The sequence below is a fragment of the Motacilla alba genome, chromosome 3, assembly GCF_015832195.1.
Source record: "Motacilla alba alba isolate MOTALB_02 chromosome 3, Motacilla_alba_V1.0_pri, whole genome shotgun sequence".
NCBI lineage: Eukaryota > Metazoa > Chordata > Aves > Passeriformes > Motacillidae > Motacilla > Motacilla alba.
In genome coordinates this window covers 71,641,947-71,661,419 of record NC_052018.1, presented here as the reverse complement: position 1 = coordinate 71,661,419, position 19,473 = coordinate 71,641,947, and the positions used below count along the sequence as shown (strand labels likewise).

Here is a 19,473-nt window from a genome sequence, read left to right as displayed (position 1 = left end):
ACAGCTTCCTGTTTTCTCTTGGTTATCCTATGAACAGGTATACTCATGCCAACAGGAAAAATTAAGCTTTTCAAAGCTGGCTACACTGAAGTTCTCTATGCCCAGGGATTCTTCAGTAAATTAATGAGACTATTTTTACTGAAGATTTACAATGTATTTATTGAGATTTTTATAGTGTCAATTCTTCCAGCATATAAAATATAATGGAAATTAGGTGTACAGACTAATCAGGCTTTTCTATGGCATTTGCTTTTTATAGGTCTTACGGGAACTCATGAGCCATACTGCAATACCTATTTGAATACAAAGAAAGGATGAGGCAACTGTCAATTCTATGTGAGTTTCCCAACAGTCACGTTACTGAGTTCACTTAACAGACAAAGCTTGTACAAGTAGACAGGATTTGCTAGAAGAAAATCAAGGAAGATTCTTTATTTGGTGCTAGATACAAGCATTAAATGAAATAGTGTAGGCCAGCAGACTCATTAAAAGGCAAGACACAGGCTTTTAATAAGACATTTAAATCTCTTAATGGGCTGAACAGCTAAAGCTCCACATCCAATGAGACCTCAGCTATAGGTACCTGGTGGTATTTAATGTAAAACTCCCACCCATCTTGCTTTGTAAGAATTTTACCCTGAAAACATATGTAGTCTATTTATGACTTAACTGTTCAGGTGAGCTAGGTATCAACTATAATGCTAAAGCTTGAAATATGGCATGATGTTTATTTTTAAAATAAAAGACTCTCAGAGGAGCAATAGTAAACAATAGAGTTTGCACTGCTGAGAGCTATTGCTTCCAACAGTATTTCTCTAAGGAGTTGCAGTTTTAGAAAATTTCTTTTTAGAATGTCAGCAAGATATGCAGCATAAAAGGCTGAGATACTACAAAACATGCACATTAACCAGGTTAATGTGTATACAGTGAGAGTATACATTAAAAATGGTAAAAATATGTCCAAACTCATTATAATGACACTAGTCTTTCCTTCCAGGCAGGATGGGGACAGCTTTAAGACAGTTACTGAAAGAATAAAACTGCTTACTGCTTTTTAAACCAGAGACACTTGACCAAAATAATCATAAGAACCAAGTATAAAAGAGGCCTTGTATGTAAAAGGGACAGAAAGAAGTAGAAAATCCCTGTCAAACCCCTGAAATTTCTATTTATAAGCAACAGTCCTCTGCTCCTTTCAACTGCTACTGTAATAAGGGAAAGTGGTTTTGATCAGTAGCCAACAGCCCTTCCACCACTCTAACAGTGACAGGAGAACAACCTTCAGCTCTGCTTGTGCTGTGTCAGTGTGCCAAGAAACCTGATTGGGTTGTGGAATGGCATGTGGTGGAAAAGTCCACCCAGTGCCTCATCTTTTCCCAGCGTCCCAGAACTGTCGGGGGTTTTGGAGCCATCACCCTCCTCATCTCTGGCAGACAACACATCCCAATTAATAACTGGCTATTTGGACTGGTGGAGGAGACCGCTCCATCCAACTTCCTAGTCCAGAGGACTTGCTTTTGGTAAGTATTTGCAGTTCTGAAAGCCAAACTGAACTGAGCAAGGATTAAGACAGGTAAACTTCTTTGGAGTTCTCTGATGTTCTTGAAAAATACAGTTATGATGCTTCAAAAAATACTTCACACACTTACCAGGAAGAGAATACCATTGGGAATAATTGTTATCAGTTCTGTAACAAATCCAATCCTAAATACAACAATCAGAGGAGTGACACAACATGAAAGTTTTTGGACCCAACAGCCTTTTTAAACCTAAACCCAGGCTTTTTAAGTACAAAGCATGCTTAATTCCATTTAATTCAGAAATAACCCAAGGTGCATACTTTTCAGATAAGTATCTATTTGAACCACAAATGTCAGGACAAAGGGATTAAACAGAACTCCAATTTCATGAAAGATGGTATAGCTCAGTGTAGCATTCTTGCTCTGCTCTTGTGCTTTAACTTGCCTTTTCTAACTTGACTATCAGGATACAGAAGTATGGGTCATAACCATATGTTAAGAATTGATCCTGTCAACAGCTTGTTAGAATGTAGCAAACTGAGTAGGAAAAAAATAAACCAACAACCTCTCACTGACAGTTGCCAGTGGTTTTATAATTCAGGTTGTAAATACAAACTATTGTGCAACAAACAAACGTGACAAAGCCTACCTCAGTTAAATTTGTTTATATGATAAAAAAATAAAATATTGAACTGCTTATAGTGCAACATTCTAATAGCATACATAAGTATACCATGCTTTGTAAATTTACTGTTACATTATTTACAGTACATTGCAATGCTTTAAACTAGAGGTGAAAGAACAAAAACAGGTAATGGAAAACATTTACATACAGGTATGAGGCTTAATATTGTCCACCAAACTATCCAGTTCACTTTGCAGACTTGTGTGTTGTGCACATTCCTGCCCCCTACCACAGGACACCTTTCTGTCAGTGGTCTGCTCCATTTGTAGATAGTGGAAAGATGTTTTTAAAAACTGCATAGCCTTCAAGCTTTTCTGTTTCTTCAAACACCATTTGCAAGGACAGCTATAAAATACATAAGAACTCTATTAATTACCCATATCTGATCAATCTGAAAACAAAGCTCTTGAAATAAGATCAATAAATTTTCATTTCTGTAGAGCCATACCAAAGCTGAACTTTAAAGCCCTTTTCTAGCAGTCTCTTAGTTGAAGAATGGAATTTTCTAAGAGGAAAGCAGTTCAAGAATTCATTATTTAAAATTCTGGACTTTAATTGGGAGCTAAGCTCCCAGAACACAGGAAAAAAATATGAGAATGTAGAATTAGGTGCTGCCTTATTTAATGTTCCATAAAGCTTCTGCTGTGTGCACTGCTCAAGCTGATGAATGAACACAGTAAAAGTGATGCAGGAAGTATGCCTGCAGTACTTATTTGATATCACTGTCCTAGTACTAGAGAAATAATGATTAATTATAGCAGAATAATTAACTACACAGGGAGAAAGGGCTGTCCTAAGAGCATAGTGCAAGGAGTTACATAAAATCCAGTGACTATTGAGAAATTTCTAAAGGATAACTGTCTTCTAAACATAAGCAAGACTAACCACAGAGCTGTTCTTAGGAGTTTATGTGACTTATGTCTCTTCTACAACTGCAAAAGGGAAAAATTCTTCCCTCATTTTCTCTGAACAACATCTTTGGAACAACTTCAGAACACTGCACACCTGTTTCCTAGGCTGCAACAGCTCCAGAAGAACTACTTTAGATGACAACACTGCTTAAGCAGCAAATAACTACTATTCTCTTCTTTACATTTCTGCTAATAGCAGACAGGAATCAGAATAACTTTAGGCTGCTTTTAGGTAGCGGCAAAAAAGTCAATGGAAGTTTGAAATTTAGTGTTATCTTTAATTTTTGAGTCTCAGTGTTTAAGCCTCATTTTCAGAAAAGACTTTATAATAGCTTAGGACAAGATACTGTACCATACATTTTGTGAATGCTTATTTGATTGTTCCCAATGCAACAGAACTGATTCACTTTCTCCACAGTGCATTAGGCAGCTATTAGGCCTATAATGCATTTCAGGAATAGAGAATTTTAAAATGTTTTCCCCAGCATTACTCAGATTAAGCGAAGATTTAGAAATACTTCAGTAAGAGCTCTAGTCTTCCCAGCAGATGAAAGAAGAAAAACCAAAGTATAAAAACACCAATCCATTCCACTGTGCATTATTTCAATAGATTCTCTGTAACTTACAGGCTAACTGTGAACAAGACAAGCACCCAATACAGCACATTTATGAAATATGCTAATTTGCCCACCACCCCAGGACTTCTGTAGCCTTACCTTCTGTATCTAAAGTAAGTATTTGGGATTTTGTGTTTTGTTTCTCTAACACCCACATTCTTGAGCACTTTGTGCTTGTGCTCTGCGTGGTGATCTCAGCTGTCTCAAGGCAGCATCTCCATACTGAATACCTGAGCCCATTCTTTCTGGATCCAATTCTCCTGATGAGAAACAAAGTGGTCAGAAGAACATAGATCATGTGCAAGTAATACATTCTAAATTAAGTTAATGCTTAGATTAGATTAAAGAAAAAGCATAATTATATTGTGATCTATTTATGGAGAGATTATCTCAATTCTGTCTGCTTTTAGGCAATTTCAAACCTGAATAATTTTTTCCTCTAATTTAACCATATGCCCTTGATCATGATGACAAAGCAATCTGTCTCAGAGCTAGGCTGCAAACAAGAAATGCATTTGCACTACCTTGAGCAAAAGAAAGGTCTAAAATGTTTTCTGGAAATAGTTAAAAACTTCCTGCTTTCAGAGGCTCATAGCAAAGAAAATAGTACTGTAGATACCAAGCCAAACAGAAATTGATCAATCTGATAGAAGGATTCCGAAAAGAACTGCTCCCCAGGGAAAATGATCAACTGTTCCAGCTTCTGGTATCCACTTCTGCCTACTTCATACCCTCTGTCTACAGGACTGTTCTTATGGCTGTATGATGGTCTGGCCAAGAGAGACATCCATAAGATCCTTAGAGTCTCCATTTTTGCATGATTCAATGGATGTGTGTTGGCACAAAAAAAGCCAGTTCACAGAAAATAAGACTTAATTCTGTGGTGGCAGTGCCTCTTTAAAGCAGTCATCAAACTACAGTATCATGAAAAACTAGCTACACTTTCTTTTTTCATTTGGTTTTCGGGTTTGCTTAGGTTCTTTCTGTTTGTTTGTTTAAAATGAAAGCTGCTGTTTGGCATTGATTTGATGCAGTAATCAGAAAATTCCTTTGAACATATAATATCATATTATTTTAATCTAAAAATTTGTGTTTGGCATTGGAAACATGTAATTAGAACCCAAGACAGACTTTTCAATATGGCCAATACTTAAAACTTTAAAGATATCAAGCAGCTAGAAAAAAGAAAAACTGGAATGCAAATTAGTTGTAATGATATCTAGCACACAGGAGCCTGTCTCCAGCAGAACCCTGCCCACTTGTGTTGAGAAGCTTCTGGTATATTTCTAGATCTGCAAAAGTAAAAATGATTTCAACAGAGAGGCAGAGAGGTCACTTCAGAGAAACAGTTGCTAGGAAACATCCCTGAAATTTTTAGTATCACTGCTCATACTCTCTTGACTGTATTTCCTGTTACATATGAGAAGCAGAATTTAAGTTATGACTGCCCTGATATTAGGTTTTTATTCTGGACTACAAAAACTGTCTAATGTCAGGCTTGGTATTTGTAGGGATGCAGCAACCCACAAAACACAGAACCCACACTCACACCTGATGTTAAGGTAAACATCACCCACAATTCACACCACCACCCCTTTTTGGATATAGAGGTCTCACTTAGACATCCATTCCTATTAAACCATCTGAGGAGTAGCTAGAAAACAAATAGGTCATTTTAAACAAATTGGTTATTTTACCAAAATGAAATTTTTGGGTTTTTTTTCTTTAATTCTATTAGAGGATTTTGAATGATGATATTTCCATGTGCACTTTTTATTCATTTTCAGATAAAAGATTTAATAAATACAAAACTTAATTTACCTGATTCAATTTTATTGAGTATTTTCCTTGCACACTGTACAAAGGCCTCTTCAACATTTTCCCCCGTTAGAGCACTTGTTTCCAAGAACATCAGCTCTGCATTTGACCAAAAAAAAAAAAAATCCTCAAAACAAGTCTGGAATAGCAGGTATAGTAATTTAAAGCATGAAATCCAGGAGAAATAAAATATTTTTACAGAGATCTACAGTCAAAAATCATGGTCCAGAAAAACTAACTTTTGATGGAAAAACCACAAAAAAATCCTCTATAATTTCAGGCACCCTGGAAAGCTGGAATCCAAAGATAACCTGGGGTGTGCATGCAAAACTGCACTTGAAACCAAACTTCATACAGTTTCCCATTAATGGAGGTTATATGCAAAAGCATAGCCAGTAACCGGAGTTGGTAGAAAAGACTTTGATTGATAAAAGCAAAACCAGATTTTGCTGATGGGAGGACTGCAGCACAGAAGCTCAGACCAAGACTGGCTTTAGCTGACACAGAATCATGTCCTCAGACTGGAAGTTCTGAATACTACAGACCAGGTAATCATTGTATGGATCCATGCCCTGCACTGAACTCAGTTTTCAATGAGTAAAACTCATTGCTTCAAGCTGCAGCACACCCCATACAACTTTGTCTGTTATCTAGAGTCTTTAAGATGCTGAAAAATGGGAATTCATGTCCTTCATTTTCTCCTCAGCTGTCTGGGGGCAAGGCAATACCTGAAGTTGTATTACATTTCCTATAGAATTTATCTCCACATAGAGGGTTTTATTAAAGGATCAGCTGTGAGCGGAAGAACCACTGATAATGAGACTTAAGTAGTACACATAGTTTTCACTGCAGGCACCGCCTCTCTGGGCCTCAGGTACTGACAGAACTCTTTTCTGTAGACAGGGTACAAAGTACAGCCTAACTGCACAAACTGTAAATGACCTGAAGGATTATGAATCTTTGAATGCTACACGAAGGTTTTGTACTTACCATTTTCTTGTGCAAACCGGGATGCTTCTAAAAAAGTGACTTCACGATCTGCATCAAGATCCTTTTTGTTTCCACACAGTATTATCACAATATTTTGACTTGCTAACATTCTTGCATCCGTCAACCAATTAGTAAGTGCATTGTAGGTCTCCCGGCTGTGCAGGAAATGAAATCCTTTATTAGGACACACTCACTTCTCGTGAACAGATCACCAAACCAAAACTCAGACAGCAAATCTGTGTTTGTGGCAAACAAAATGCTGCTAGTCAGGCAAGGCACCTACACATCTCAGTGTGCCAGTGATGAACTGGGAAGAATATCAAATTCCTTCATGAAACTATTTAAAAGCTTGAATTTTTATAAATCAAAATAAAATTAATCACAATATATAAACACACAATTATAAAATAATCACAATTATAAATTGTAAAAATGTGTTACTGTGAAAAGCTAAACTTTTAAGCTCTTATCTAGTTTTAAACTTTTGTGCGTGACATTTTGAGATAACAGAATGAGATATTGTTCCACTTGGAATTCAACTGATACTTAAATTACCAGTGGGATTGTAAGAATTTACAAGGCTTGCATAGATGTGCATGCCTGAACTTTCACACCGATGTCAGGACCTACACTGCAGGCAGCCACCCTGCACACACCACTTGCCATTGTAGCAGTGGTCAGGGAGAAAGCTTTCAAGCAGTAAGACAGACAGGTGACTCCAGCTGACCTTAAGCACAGAACACAGATGTCAAAGTCTGCTGAGAGAACCCTTCACTCACAGAACAACAAGCAACAACCTAGCGAACCACCATTAACCAACCCAAAACTCATCTGACAAATATCAGCCAATGGTGGCAGGAAGAATGGGAACATGTGTAATGGTAAGGAGTTTTATTGGCTGCCTATAATACAAAAACATTGAAAGATGCAGAGATGAACAGAATTTTGGCCTACAGTTAAAGAATGCATAGGCAGAGCTAGATTCTCAAGAGGATGACCTTCTATCCCAGCACACTAATCAGCAGTTCCCACAAGAAACGGTGCACCACCTTGGTTAAGGGTGGCTGAAGTCTGCTCTTGTTTCTGTGGCAAGGCTTGCTGAGCCAGTGGCTGCATGTAGTCCACCATTATTAGATCAGTGACTGGGGGGCCAATCTCCACAAATTTGCATAACCCTTTAGCATTGTTCACATCTGACATTCACAATATCTCATGTAAGCAAGTTCCAAAGCTTAAATACGCACTGAAACAGAAGTACTTCTTATACTTTTTTCCTTTTCTTCCTGCCCAATCTTCATTAGAGCATTAGGTACTTGGGGAGGAATCACTGTGCATTAACTGGATCTGGCAGCCTATGAGCAAAAGAGCTGTTGGCTTTCTTACCTGGTTATATCATAGACAAGCAAAGCACCTGCAGCCCCTCTGTAGTAACTCCTTGTTACAGACCTGAAATAGAATCACAAATACACACTTCTGTGGTGCCTTCACTGTTTAAAATCTGGGTTAATATAACACAATCCATATTATGAAACAGAATTCTTATTTACATATTTAAAACAGAACATGTTTTTTACACAATGTTATCAGCTGTGCAGCAGCAGACTAATTACAACCAGGATTTTGATGAAGCACTTGGATTAAATATACCTGTATGAGGATTCTCAGAGTCTATTATGATCCATGTGGTGCTGAAGGCATACAAATCATCATATTACATGACCAGATACAGAACTGGAGGCTGATATCTGGCCAACACACTGAAGAGACCTCGTTAATGAAGACTATATATCACAGCCCAGCTTTATTTATCAAAAGTATATCCAAAGGACTTGTCTGATCGAAGACGTTTACCTGGATTGCTGCCCAAAACTCAGACTTCTACCACCACACTCACCTTTGTTAATCAACCCCTCTGCCAAAACAAAGAGACCTCCGACATACACTCCATCCCCCCAAATATATTTTAAAAAAATTGATGTCCTATTCGATGGTGAATGTACCCAGGAATCCATTAGATTTTTACTAAGTTTTATCTATGCTTCAGATGTAGAACAGTTAAAATACAGCATTAAAAGTACACTGTTTGTTATAAGCTGACAAATTGATTGTTTTTTCTCTAAGAAACTTTCTCTAAGATATTTCAGTCTTTCTAGAAATGTATTCACCCCAATGAATTTGACTGATTTTTTTTCTTCTCTAATAAAACAGTATATAATTACACTGTGCAACTGCTTTCATGCAGATTTTGAACAGCTTACAGCTTCCTGACATTTACTTATTCCAACCAATAGAAGGTCTCCTAAATACACAGTTAAGGGCATGCTCTTAGTTAAAATAGTTAATTATGAATTTGGCTGGTGAACAAGATTTTAGCCACCTATTCCACTCATACACCTTAACAGAAAATGCCCAATGAAAGAAAGGGCAGAAACTCAGATCCTGCAAGGCAGCACTGCTCTACCAAAACTGATGGATCTGTGTCCTCTGTCCAGGTTGGAAGGTTAAGATGGAAGCAGACAAACAATTCCACTGATCAAAAAGCTTTGCCTGCTTACAAGCAGAGATAAATAATATCCACCACTCACAGCAGCAGTTGTAATAACACTTAATAAAATGGCTTAAAAGCGTACCTGAACCGCTCTTGTCCTGCTGTATCCCATATCTGCAATTTTACATATTTACCACCAACATTTATGATCTTTGAACCGAATTCCACTCCTATGGTATGATTTGAGTCATCTTTGACTACGAAAAAGAAAGAAAACAAAACTTATAACTCCTTAGTGTTCAAATTACAAACTTCCTGAACCATTAAATTCAGTGCAGCTCATAAGCTCACTGCCACCACACAGAAATGAATGTTCTTACAATTTTTGACAGTTTAGTCAATTCAAACTTACTACTAGAAAGGCCTGCTTTAAATAATTTCCAGTTCACTTTAATAAGTAGCAAGATACTTTTTGTATGCTTTTTTCCAACTGTGTTTTTTAACACTTTGATGCCATTTAAAATTGAAATTAATGAGAATGCACACAGTCTTGACCATGAATATGCAAGAACCAATTCTTCTTTAACGCACAAAGTTGATAACATTTGCTCTATGTATGCTGTTGATATCACAGAATCTCAGCAATTTACAGCTGCCCTTACTAGAAGCAAGGGCTTGTTTAAAGTTCACTCAGAATCAAGCCATGTTCCTTAGTGCTTACACATCATAATCCGTAAGTATTCCTCAAGAGATAAGGGGAATTACTGTTTGGCTGAGAAAGACAACAGTCACCTTAGATTTACAAAGGTTTCTAAATGCATATTATTTTTGCTAAATCTTGATGCCAAATGTACAATCCAACAGAAATTTTTCTTTTATCTGTTCATCTCTCAATAACATTCACAATTGAATCTCTATCAGTATTTATCATAGACCACAGTCCTTAACAAAGAAAACTGAGTTACTATTTATTTCAAAAGATGCTGCAGGCTTTCTAAATCTACTTAATCAATTCAGCTTTTCTTTCACTATTTTTTCTAAAAGATCCAAGTATCTACTATATATCCAGGGAATCTTGCAGCTGCAAATTATACCTCTCACAGAAAGTAAGTCTGTATTTCCACCAACATCTTGTTATATTTATTTGAGAATAACAGAGAGTAATGCTCCATATTAGGCTTTAGATTAAAGACAAACAGTGAGCAATAAGAATTTACAGCATGGTTCTGAAGATAATGCTTTACTAAAATCTTCACCTACACAAATAAAAGAATCAGGGGAGCTTCCTTACCAATGATAGGTACTCAGAGCCTTTACCTCTGGTACAAGGCAGTGGAGAACTCTTACTGTCCTTCATATGTACTTACATTTCTTTTCAATGAATTGGTGTAGCAAACAGGATTTTCCAGTTCCAGCATTTCCTATCACCAAGAACTTAAACAGGAAATCTGAAGATTGAAAGAAAAAAAAATTTGCTAAATTTTAGTATGGGCTCACATTTTTGTGACAAGATCAAGCTCACAAGCCAGCGATTCTCTTGTAGCTGTTATTTCAAAGAGAAGGGAATAGATGACAAAATTAGCAAAATAGCAATAAATCTGAAGAATTATCCAGTGTCTGCAACAGTGATGTTACACAGCAAGAACTAAGAATTCTTCTTTATGGAGAGGAAAGAAAGACAAAACAAAGCAGAAATAGCTGAATCTGAGTTCAGTTAAAATAGGCCCAACCACAGGTAAATGGTTGGCTTGTATTCCAGGAATGAGTTTTAAGAGCATGTAAGGTATTAACTATCATCAACACAAATATATAATGATATCATTTCTCAAAATCTAAAACTCCAGAGAGGGGTGGTCATGGTTTGTTTTTTATGTTTTTGGGGTTTTTTTTTTGTCTGTGTGTGTATTTTTTTGTTGTTGTTTTTAATTTACATTAATTTGAAATTTTCTATTAACAGTTTAATACTCATACTTTGTTTTTAATCCTTGTACAGCTGGGATGACCACAGTATTTCTCTGCAAAATTTAGAGGGAAGAAATAATTTTGATTCTGGGATGCCTAGTTTCACATTTCTTCCAGATGCTAAATTAATATACATGTATTTCTGTTACCTATTTATGAGCCATTTATCTCAATGTTCAATACACATGTTCAAGATTTATGGCCCATTTCTATTGTTTCAACAGTTACATAAAATGCTTTAATGTTACCACCACAAATCTGCTTTCAGTTTTGCTAAAGACTGAAGAAAGCTTCCCTTTCTTACAGCTCTCAAAAATGATAAACTGATTAGAAAACTTACAACTGCTTCCCCAATATACTACCACCAAGGCAACCTTTACAACTCATGCAAAATTCCCTATTTATTTTTCTACTGGCAGCAGAATTTTTACTCTTTATTGCACAGTTTCTCTAAGAAACAGAGCAGGTCTCCAGAAGACATCTGGTAAGCATGCAAGGAAAATTACTTAGTTTGCAATATCAACATAAATAAAACCACTAATTTTTTAAGAATGTTCAAAGCTGTCAAGTGGGCTACATGGGTATTGATCCAGGGAATGGCCAAATAAAAAGAAAACTAAATTATGCTAAGTAAGTCAAAGAACTGATAAAATCCTCTACCAGGACTCATTTATGTACTTAGTTTCAAAAATCAAATTTAAGATGCACACAAATCTACAAATCTATTCCATTTCATGAAAGAGTTACTTGTTATGGTATATCAAACACTCCCTAGCAATGCTAAAAGGAACAAGCAAGTTTCTCAAAGGCAAAGAAGATTCCCACTGTTAAAACTGGAAATGTCTAGCATTCTTCATTTTCACCTGTCTTCTGGATTTTATTCATATTTAAAATGAGGTAATGTTTTACTCAGAATTTTTGCTTTTTTACATTTTGTCCCTCTTGTTTCAAATGCTGTAACAGGCTCAGAAAAGATTCTGAATTTTACCCTTCTCAGAAGACGGCTGTTTCTTGCTCACAAATATGACCATTTACATGCTCAAGACTTTCTGTTCCAAAATCCTCTCATTTGTCACGCCCCCACCCAGCTGCTCATGCTTTCTGGATTAAAAAAAAAAAAGAGTTACAAAAAGGATTTTCCTTCAGGTTGTGAAAATTTTGTTAACTCCTCTGAAGAAGGGTCCTTCATGTCATGTCAACTGCAAAACACGCTGAAGCTGAGAAGCCTTCACTCTATCAAGTCTTCACTGCTAGCATGAAATGTAGGTGTCATAAATAGCCCAAAGTGTTAGGTTAAGAAAAAATGCATCTCAAAGAAAGCCAAGTTTCAATTTTTATGGACCAAATATCACTGGTTAGCTGCCTTTTACAGCATTTTGTACATTTAACTATTGTGCGTGAGTGTGTGCATGTATAATATCACTGGTTTTAGAACTTTCAGCATACCTCAAAATGCAAGATATTTTGAGACATAGACATATTTAAAATAATCTGTTTCTGATTCTGTCCTTTTTCCAAACATAAATCTGAAATCCAATTAAAACTGGTTCTACTTTGCATCTGGTGAATGCTGTTTGTCAGATTTTCTCCTTAAAAACAATTATAAAATTTATGTTTACCTTCCCTTTTTCTCCAACAGAAGACTCGTGTTATTGACAGAAGTACAACGGCTACTGCAAACCTAAACCAGGGAAAGACTAAAACCAAAACTCTACTCCCCTGCTAATTTGCACTGTAACTGCAAGCACTGGTTGTCAGATGTGGCTCAGGAAGGCGTGTTCGTGCAACCCACAAACCCACACTGAGCAGCAAACTGAACACACTGCTCCCTTCTGCAGACAGGCTGCAGGCCACCAGGCCTTGGGACAGCCATGCCGCTGCCAGGCACTGATCTGCAGGAGCATCAGAACAGCAGTGTATTTTTCCTGAGGTGCTTTAAGTTGAGGTGCTTTATAGTTTGCTCTGAAAGCAACAGTGCCGTTTGGGGATTTTACATTAATGTCTTTAAATTGATAATATCTTTCAGCAGCACTTCATAATAGACTCCTAATTTCTATCCAGATTGTACTGTGGCAGACAAATTTAAAATTTTATTATCCTACAAATAAATCACTTAGATGCTAGTTCAATGCATGCTTATTTAGTAGACAAAAAATAAATTTCCATCTGACAAAATAGCAGATGGGTTTTTAAGATGAAACTTGAAACTAGTTACAATTCACTTTTTCCACAGTATCAAAGTAAGAGAATTTTTTTATTCCACCAAACTAAGAGAAATGTGTTTTAGTCCACTTCATAAAATTAAAATGTCAGCCTTCTAACAAAAAATTTAAAACCTTTCTGCACCAAAGGCAGCAATGTTTCCAAACATATGTAGACTTGAAGACACTGTTACCTTCACAAATATAACCATGCATCTGTCCTTTTAAACTCCAATTTTATGTAAATTAGTCAAACTAACAAAAAGCTTTTAGACTTATGTTATCAGTTTATCCATGAGCACTGGATAACATGGATCAGAAATATGGAATACTCTGCACATTTAATCAACTGCAAAGAAGGAAAAAAAAAAAAGGCTCTGCCAATACCAAATGTTAAAAATACCAAGATTTAACAAACTTTTAAGTTCACAGCCCAGCCTATTAACAAATAAAGTAATACCAGATAAGAACAGGGAAAACATTTTTCATCTCATTATTCTGCAACTTCTTTCTTATAATGTCATTCTGTATGACAACCAGTACCACATCAACTACATTTTTATTACTTATTTTAGCACATGTTTTAGGACATGAAATGTTTTCTCTTTTAAGTTGTACAGATGTTTGTAAAATTTAGCACAGTTTGGAAGCACAGAAATCAAATGAGACTGGGAAGACAGCTTCTTTTAGACCATCACTGTGGACTTGAACTTTATATATTCATTCTTGGCAATTTCAGCAAATGCAACTCACACTCCAGTGTTTGCACTACTGCTTAATTGCTCTAGTTTTCCTTTTTGGTGTCCTCTTCCCAAAAGAGTTAGTTCATTTCATAGCTTTTTTTAATCTCTTTTTTTTCCCCTATTGACAAAGCAGCTCAGAGCTCCAGCATTCCAGTCAGCTGCCAACGCTGTCACCCTAGAGAAACTTTTCTTTTGAATTCTGTTGTTCCTCCTTCAGAGAAAAGCTGAAAAGCAACATCATTCAGACGTTACAAACGCTTGCTGCCATGCTGGCTATTGAAAAGGTCTAGAAAAGTTAAAGCACTTTGCCTTTAAATAAGATTGTCTTTATACAGAAGGGGTTTAGGATCAAAACTGAACTCTGTGCTAAAGGGAAGAAAGGTTACAAAACATGCACTACAAAAATCATAAGGAGATGAAACACAGCATAGCATGGCTGTTTAAGCAAATAAGGCATTATAAAGAATCAGCTTACTTCCCTCTGAGAGCTACATGCATCACCTGATCCCAAGCAGGGTAGGGGGTGCAGGAAATAAAACATTTTCTAGCACAGGCAGAAAGGAATAAAATTGTGGCTTCACCCTAAAGATGCACCAGCAGCACAAGCTGTTAAACTACATAAATGACATAATATCTTTTGTGTTTGTTTTTTTTTCTTTTGGGGGTGGTGGTGCAGTGTGAGCTGAGGGGAATGGAGAAGAGAGACAATTGTGGGCTTTGACTCAAGCACCAGCAAAAACAGATGGTTGATGTGGCAACCGCCCCCAGACATCCAACCTCCTCCTTTGACTGAAGTCTGCTCCAGCAGAAGAAATAGTCAAATAGCTTCTGAGATGCTGTAGCTTAGTCCTTAAAAAGCAATGAGAATTAAATGGTTTCCTTCACACTGCTAATACAGTAGGGTAGGGGGGAGTCCAAAATTGTATCCCCAATCTGAGTTTGAAATCCTCCCAACTCCTGGCTATAGAGTAGACTTTATATTCACTCATGCTGACCCTTTGGAAACTCTCATTCATGCATAGGATAGGAGGAAAGAGTGCACTGAAGCATTCCTACTGGCACATGCTGCCTCTAAATGAAAGGAGGAGCTATTCCCACTGCTTACTCCTTTCTCTAGCAGAAAGTTAACAACATAAACAGGTAGAACAGATCAACCTGGCTCTGTTCCAATCTGCAAAAAGGATGCTTCAGAGAGGGAAGTTCTACTTTCTTACAAGTGAAAAAGCTATGCTCTTGAAGGAATAAAATCAGATTTGAAACAAACTGAAGACCAGGGTGATAAATGCAAATACCATCAGGTAAGTGGTGTGGGACGGGATGGCAAAAAAAGGATGAATCAAATTGTCCAGACAAAACAGAATTATTTTCAAATGGATGGAAAGACTATACACTCTCTGCCAATGATAGAGATTGGTAAACTTATGTGACCAGACTGGGGTTTGTAGGTGCTGGTGGAAAAAAACACAAGGAACTAAGGAGTGAAGAGATTTGACTTGAATCTTACACATTGCATTTATTCAATGCTCATACAACTTCCATCCTTCTACCATTTAAAATCCAAAGGTTGCTTGGCATTTATTTATTAAAATAAATAAACTTTCTGTCAGGCTGTCTTTACCACAAAAACATGCTTATTTTGCACTGGGAAGCAAGCTAAAACACGCATGTGTTGTTATATGGCAATTATCTACAGAAAGGCCATTACATCTCAGAAAACTTGAGTTAAAAGAGTTTTCCTATGAATAAGAGATCTGTTTCCAATGTTAAATGTCAAACTTCTAAAAGAATGTCCCTTCTCTCCCAAAAGCAGCAGGAAAATGTTCTTTCTAAACCCAGTCTCAAAATTCATGGAGTTATCTCATATTCATGTTTTGGTTTGGTTTTGGCACTTTGTATGGGAATAAATTGCACACATAAGAATTGAATAGATACTGATTTGAACACACAAATAATTGAACAGATAAGAAAGCTAAGAACAGAAGATACACAACTGATGTAATAGATCTGCAGGAGTGAAAATATGAACTGTAAGCAAAATTTAGTGTCAAGACTGAGAAGCTGCAGAACTTTATTTGAAAAGAAGGAAGAGACAAGAATCTCAATAATTGACAGAAGGAGTTGTGAAAAGTGAGTGAACAGGAAATCTTCAAAGAAGACAGGATTTGACATGGAGGAAGAAACTAAGGGAGGAGAAAACCCAGCAGACATGAAATTAACAGCAGTGGCCAGTGGAAAGGCTCTTCACTCCCTATGGATTGAGAAAAATATTGAAAAAAACAACCCCCCTTTCAACAGACAGAGAATATGAAACCTCACAGCAAAATTGAAGTCATATAAAAGACACAGCAAAATGACTTTGGGAAGAAAAACACCAACCCAACCACCAACCAGTTTTCTGAGCCTATCTGTATAGGATAAACAGCTTGTGGTTACATACTTACAATGGGTCATAACTCAGGTGACAAGAAAAATCTAATTAATGACTAAGGACTTACAAGCTACAGGGATTCCAGGAGGGGGATACAGTGACCCCTAGTCTCAGTCACCAGGAGAAAACTGACCTAATACTTCTCCCATCCTCCATGGCCACTGTAACAGCCGGTCAGCAACAAACCACTCTTTGTTAGGACACTGAGCACATTAAATCCAGAGAGATCATCAAGCACAGAAGATCCATAATTTAATCACATGGTGCTGCTAACTTTGATCTGTCAATGGGGCTGCTATATGTGGACAGGACACTGCAAAATTAGTTAGTGACTATTGTTATGGTCAGCGATTGTAGAGCCATTAGTTAAACTCCATGCTATAACTGAGCTTTTCTTCTTCTGTGTTCTATAGAACTCGATACTCTCAGGCCTTCCAGCTCTTTTTTTTTTTTTTTTGTAGCCTGTGTGTGCACAGGACAAACATGGAAACTCCAAAAGGTAATATATCTAACAAGAACTAAACAAGTAACAGGAACAACCCACAACTACAAAGCTTCCATTTCAAGGGCTTGTTTTCTGACATGCCAAAATAATATGAAAGTATGAACAGCTCCAGTGGTCTTACTATCCCAATTCTGCAGCACTGGAACAATGCAAAAAATGTTTCAATGTTCTGGTTTAAAATAACAATCATCTGTTTGGCTTACCTAGAATTATTACAGCATGAAAGGAGGAGCACCACTGAAATGCTGTCATCTCTGGTTTTTTACTAACGCTTTTGCTCAGAGACCACCATAAGCATAGCCAAAGTGTTCTAGATCACAGGAGTATGGAGCACGAAGTACTTGTTTAAACTCAAATCTAGTTCATCAAACCACAGCCCTCTGGTTTCTACGTGTAACTTTTACATGTTTCTAGAACAGATGGACAAAAGAAGCAGAGTTTGAGAATCCTAATGTTGGGACTTCAAAGGCTGTCCCACACTCTTTCCTCTTTTTGCCCCTTAGTCCTGTGCATTTGCTGTACACCGAAGCACTGACCAGCAGGACAGAGCATCAAGCACTGATGACTACAGTATTGAAAATAAAATGACAATCAGGTCACTTGGCCTACTCCTGATGGACACTCCAGCCTCCAAAACAGTTTCCAGAATTGTTGTGTCCAATTTTGCTTTAACTATTCAATTCTGATCCAACTCTCATGGACTAGGAATATGAACCTACCACATGGCTTTAGAATATGTTCATAGGTACAACAGCATCTTTATACTGGAAAACATTGCAGAACTGTATGGCATGGAAAAGGTAGAAAATAAATCTATTCAAAGCAGAGATTCAAGTAAAATTATAAAGAAAAGAAATTAATACTATTCAGTTGCTTCTCATCTCCTCCACCTAGCCCGCAATACCAGCTCTGCTTGCCTCTTTGCCTCCTTTGACTTCTCTTTGATGCTTCCTAGCGACGCACTGGACACACCCTGTCAGTGCCTGCACTCCGACTTACTCCATCGGATGTTTTCCCACCCGTAGCAGTCGGACACCCATTCCAACGCAGGGACATACGAACATACCCACTGATCTTTTCCCCCCAGCGCACTCTCACAGGCAACTCTGACGCTTGCACGTCTAAGACAACAGGACCGAATCCCTAAATTGACCGCAGAAGCACCCGCCGTCCCCAAGTAAAGGAAGGAGCAGCTTTTCCCAGCGGACACGCACTGCAAGTTTCATGCTGGACTCCCGGGAGGAGAGTCCACAGCAAGCAGCGCCCAAGCCGCTCCCTGAAGGATAACCCGGAGCGCTCCTGCCGGGCCAGCCACGGGCGGGGCAGGCGCTGGGAGCTCAGGGCAGCGGCGGGCAGAGGGACCCGCCCGAGCCCGGGCAGCCCTCACGTCACACCGGCTCCTTCCCCGCTCCCCAGGGGCACTGCCCGGCGCCGGGCCCGCTCCCCCGGAGGAGAGGAGGGAGACGGCGATCCCCTCACCCCGCCCCCGGATCCTACCGTAGGTCTCGGACATGGCACTCTGCGACATCCCGGGAGGGGTGACCCCCGCCGCCGCTGCTGGCTGCCCGCCCCGCGCGGGGTCGGCGCTGACGGCGGAGGGAACCGAACAGGCCCCGCCGCCCGGGCCCGGCTCAGCCCCGCCCCGCCCCGCCCCGCCCGCGCCGCTGCCGCCGCCGCGCAGGCGCGCCCGGGCCCCGCGCGCGCCCCGCCTCCCCGCGCAGGCGCGGCAGCTCGCGCCGCGGCCCCGCCCCAAAACACGGCGCACGTGCCCGGGCTGCTCACCCCCCCCCCCGCCCCGGTTCCCCCCCAGGGAGGGCGGCGTCCGGCGGGCGCTCCCTCAGCGCCCCGGCGGCGGCGGCCCCAGCGCGGGCTCCGTACCCCTGCGCAGCACCCAGTCACACACCGAAGCGCTGCTCCCGCCGTTCTCCGCTTTTTATTCCAGTTGGTGCCAAGCAGGGCGCCGGGCGGTGGCCCGCGAGAGGCTGGCTCCGCGGTGACAGAAACGTTGCGCTATTTATACATTTTAACAAACAAAAGGCGGCAGCGTTCCTTGGTTACAAGTTACATAGCTTTTCTTTTAATTAGCTCTCAAACCCCTATTTGCTCATCATCCCTCTCCTTTCTCACAGTAGTTATTCCACAGGCGCAGTTCTGCTCTCCTTCCGAGTCTGGGGTCGGTTTTGAGTAGGTGGTCAAGGAGTAGGTGGTCAGTGAGTCGGTGGTCGTGATGTCCCACAGTTGCCTTTCCCCCAGGTACTGCTCAGTCCTGCTGACTTCACTCCTGGCGGCTGTCGTGTAGACAGCCCATTCAAACTGGGTTTGTCTTCCCTTTTCCTCGTAACAAAAGATTTGCCGAGCATACAATGTTCACAGGGCAATTGCTTAACCGTAACTGCGCAGCTATAGCTACTGATAACAACAACAAAAAGTTGCCAAGTTTGGTTCAAATCTTCCGGGGCTAGACACCAGCAGTGCCTGGCCTGTATTACTCTTTCCTGGATGTCTTAACTCCTCTGCCAGCCCTGGTTAGTCTGGCAGCAAAGGGCAGCACAGCTCCCACCACAACAGCCTTTCCATCGATGCCCTTCCTAAATGATACTTCCTG

General features: G+C 39.3%; 1 protein-coding gene across 1 annotated transcript; it reads right to left on the bottom strand.

Annotated features, from left to right (window-relative positions):
- Window positions 1–337: 337 nt before the first annotated feature.
- On the bottom strand, window positions 338–18,511 carry RAB4A (RAB4A, member RAS oncogene family). The gene is made up of 8 exons (XM_038132308.1): window positions 18,366–18,511; window positions 10,397–10,477; window positions 9,172–9,286; window positions 7,925–7,987; window positions 6,542–6,696; window positions 5,555–5,650; window positions 3,833–3,993; window positions 338–2,550 (listed from the first exon to the last, which is right to left on the bottom strand). Exons 1-7 carry the CDS (start codon window positions 18,394–18,396, stop codon window positions 3,878–3,880), a joined length of 657 nt encoding a protein of 218 aa, XP_037988236.1. The 5' UTR covers window positions 18,397–18,511; the 3' UTR covers window positions 338–2,550; window positions 3,833–3,877.
- Window positions 18,512–19,473: the final 962 nt, after the last annotated feature.

What these genes read in the sequence shown, in the direction of transcription:
- RAB4A (XM_038132308.1), bottom strand. Translation starts at nt 18,396, where the DNA reads ATGTCGCAGAGTGCCATGTCCGAGACCTACG. An exon ending in CCAATTCATTGAAAAGAAAT is followed by an intron (nt 9,287 to 10,396) that starts GTAAGTACATAT and finishes TCTTTTTCGTAG; the next exon opens with TCAAAGATGACTCAAATCAT. An exon ending in CCGGTTTGCACAAGAAAATG is followed by an intron (nt 5,651 to 6,541) that starts GTAAGTACAAAA and finishes GGTCAAATGCAG; the next exon opens with AGCTGATGTTCTTGGAAACA.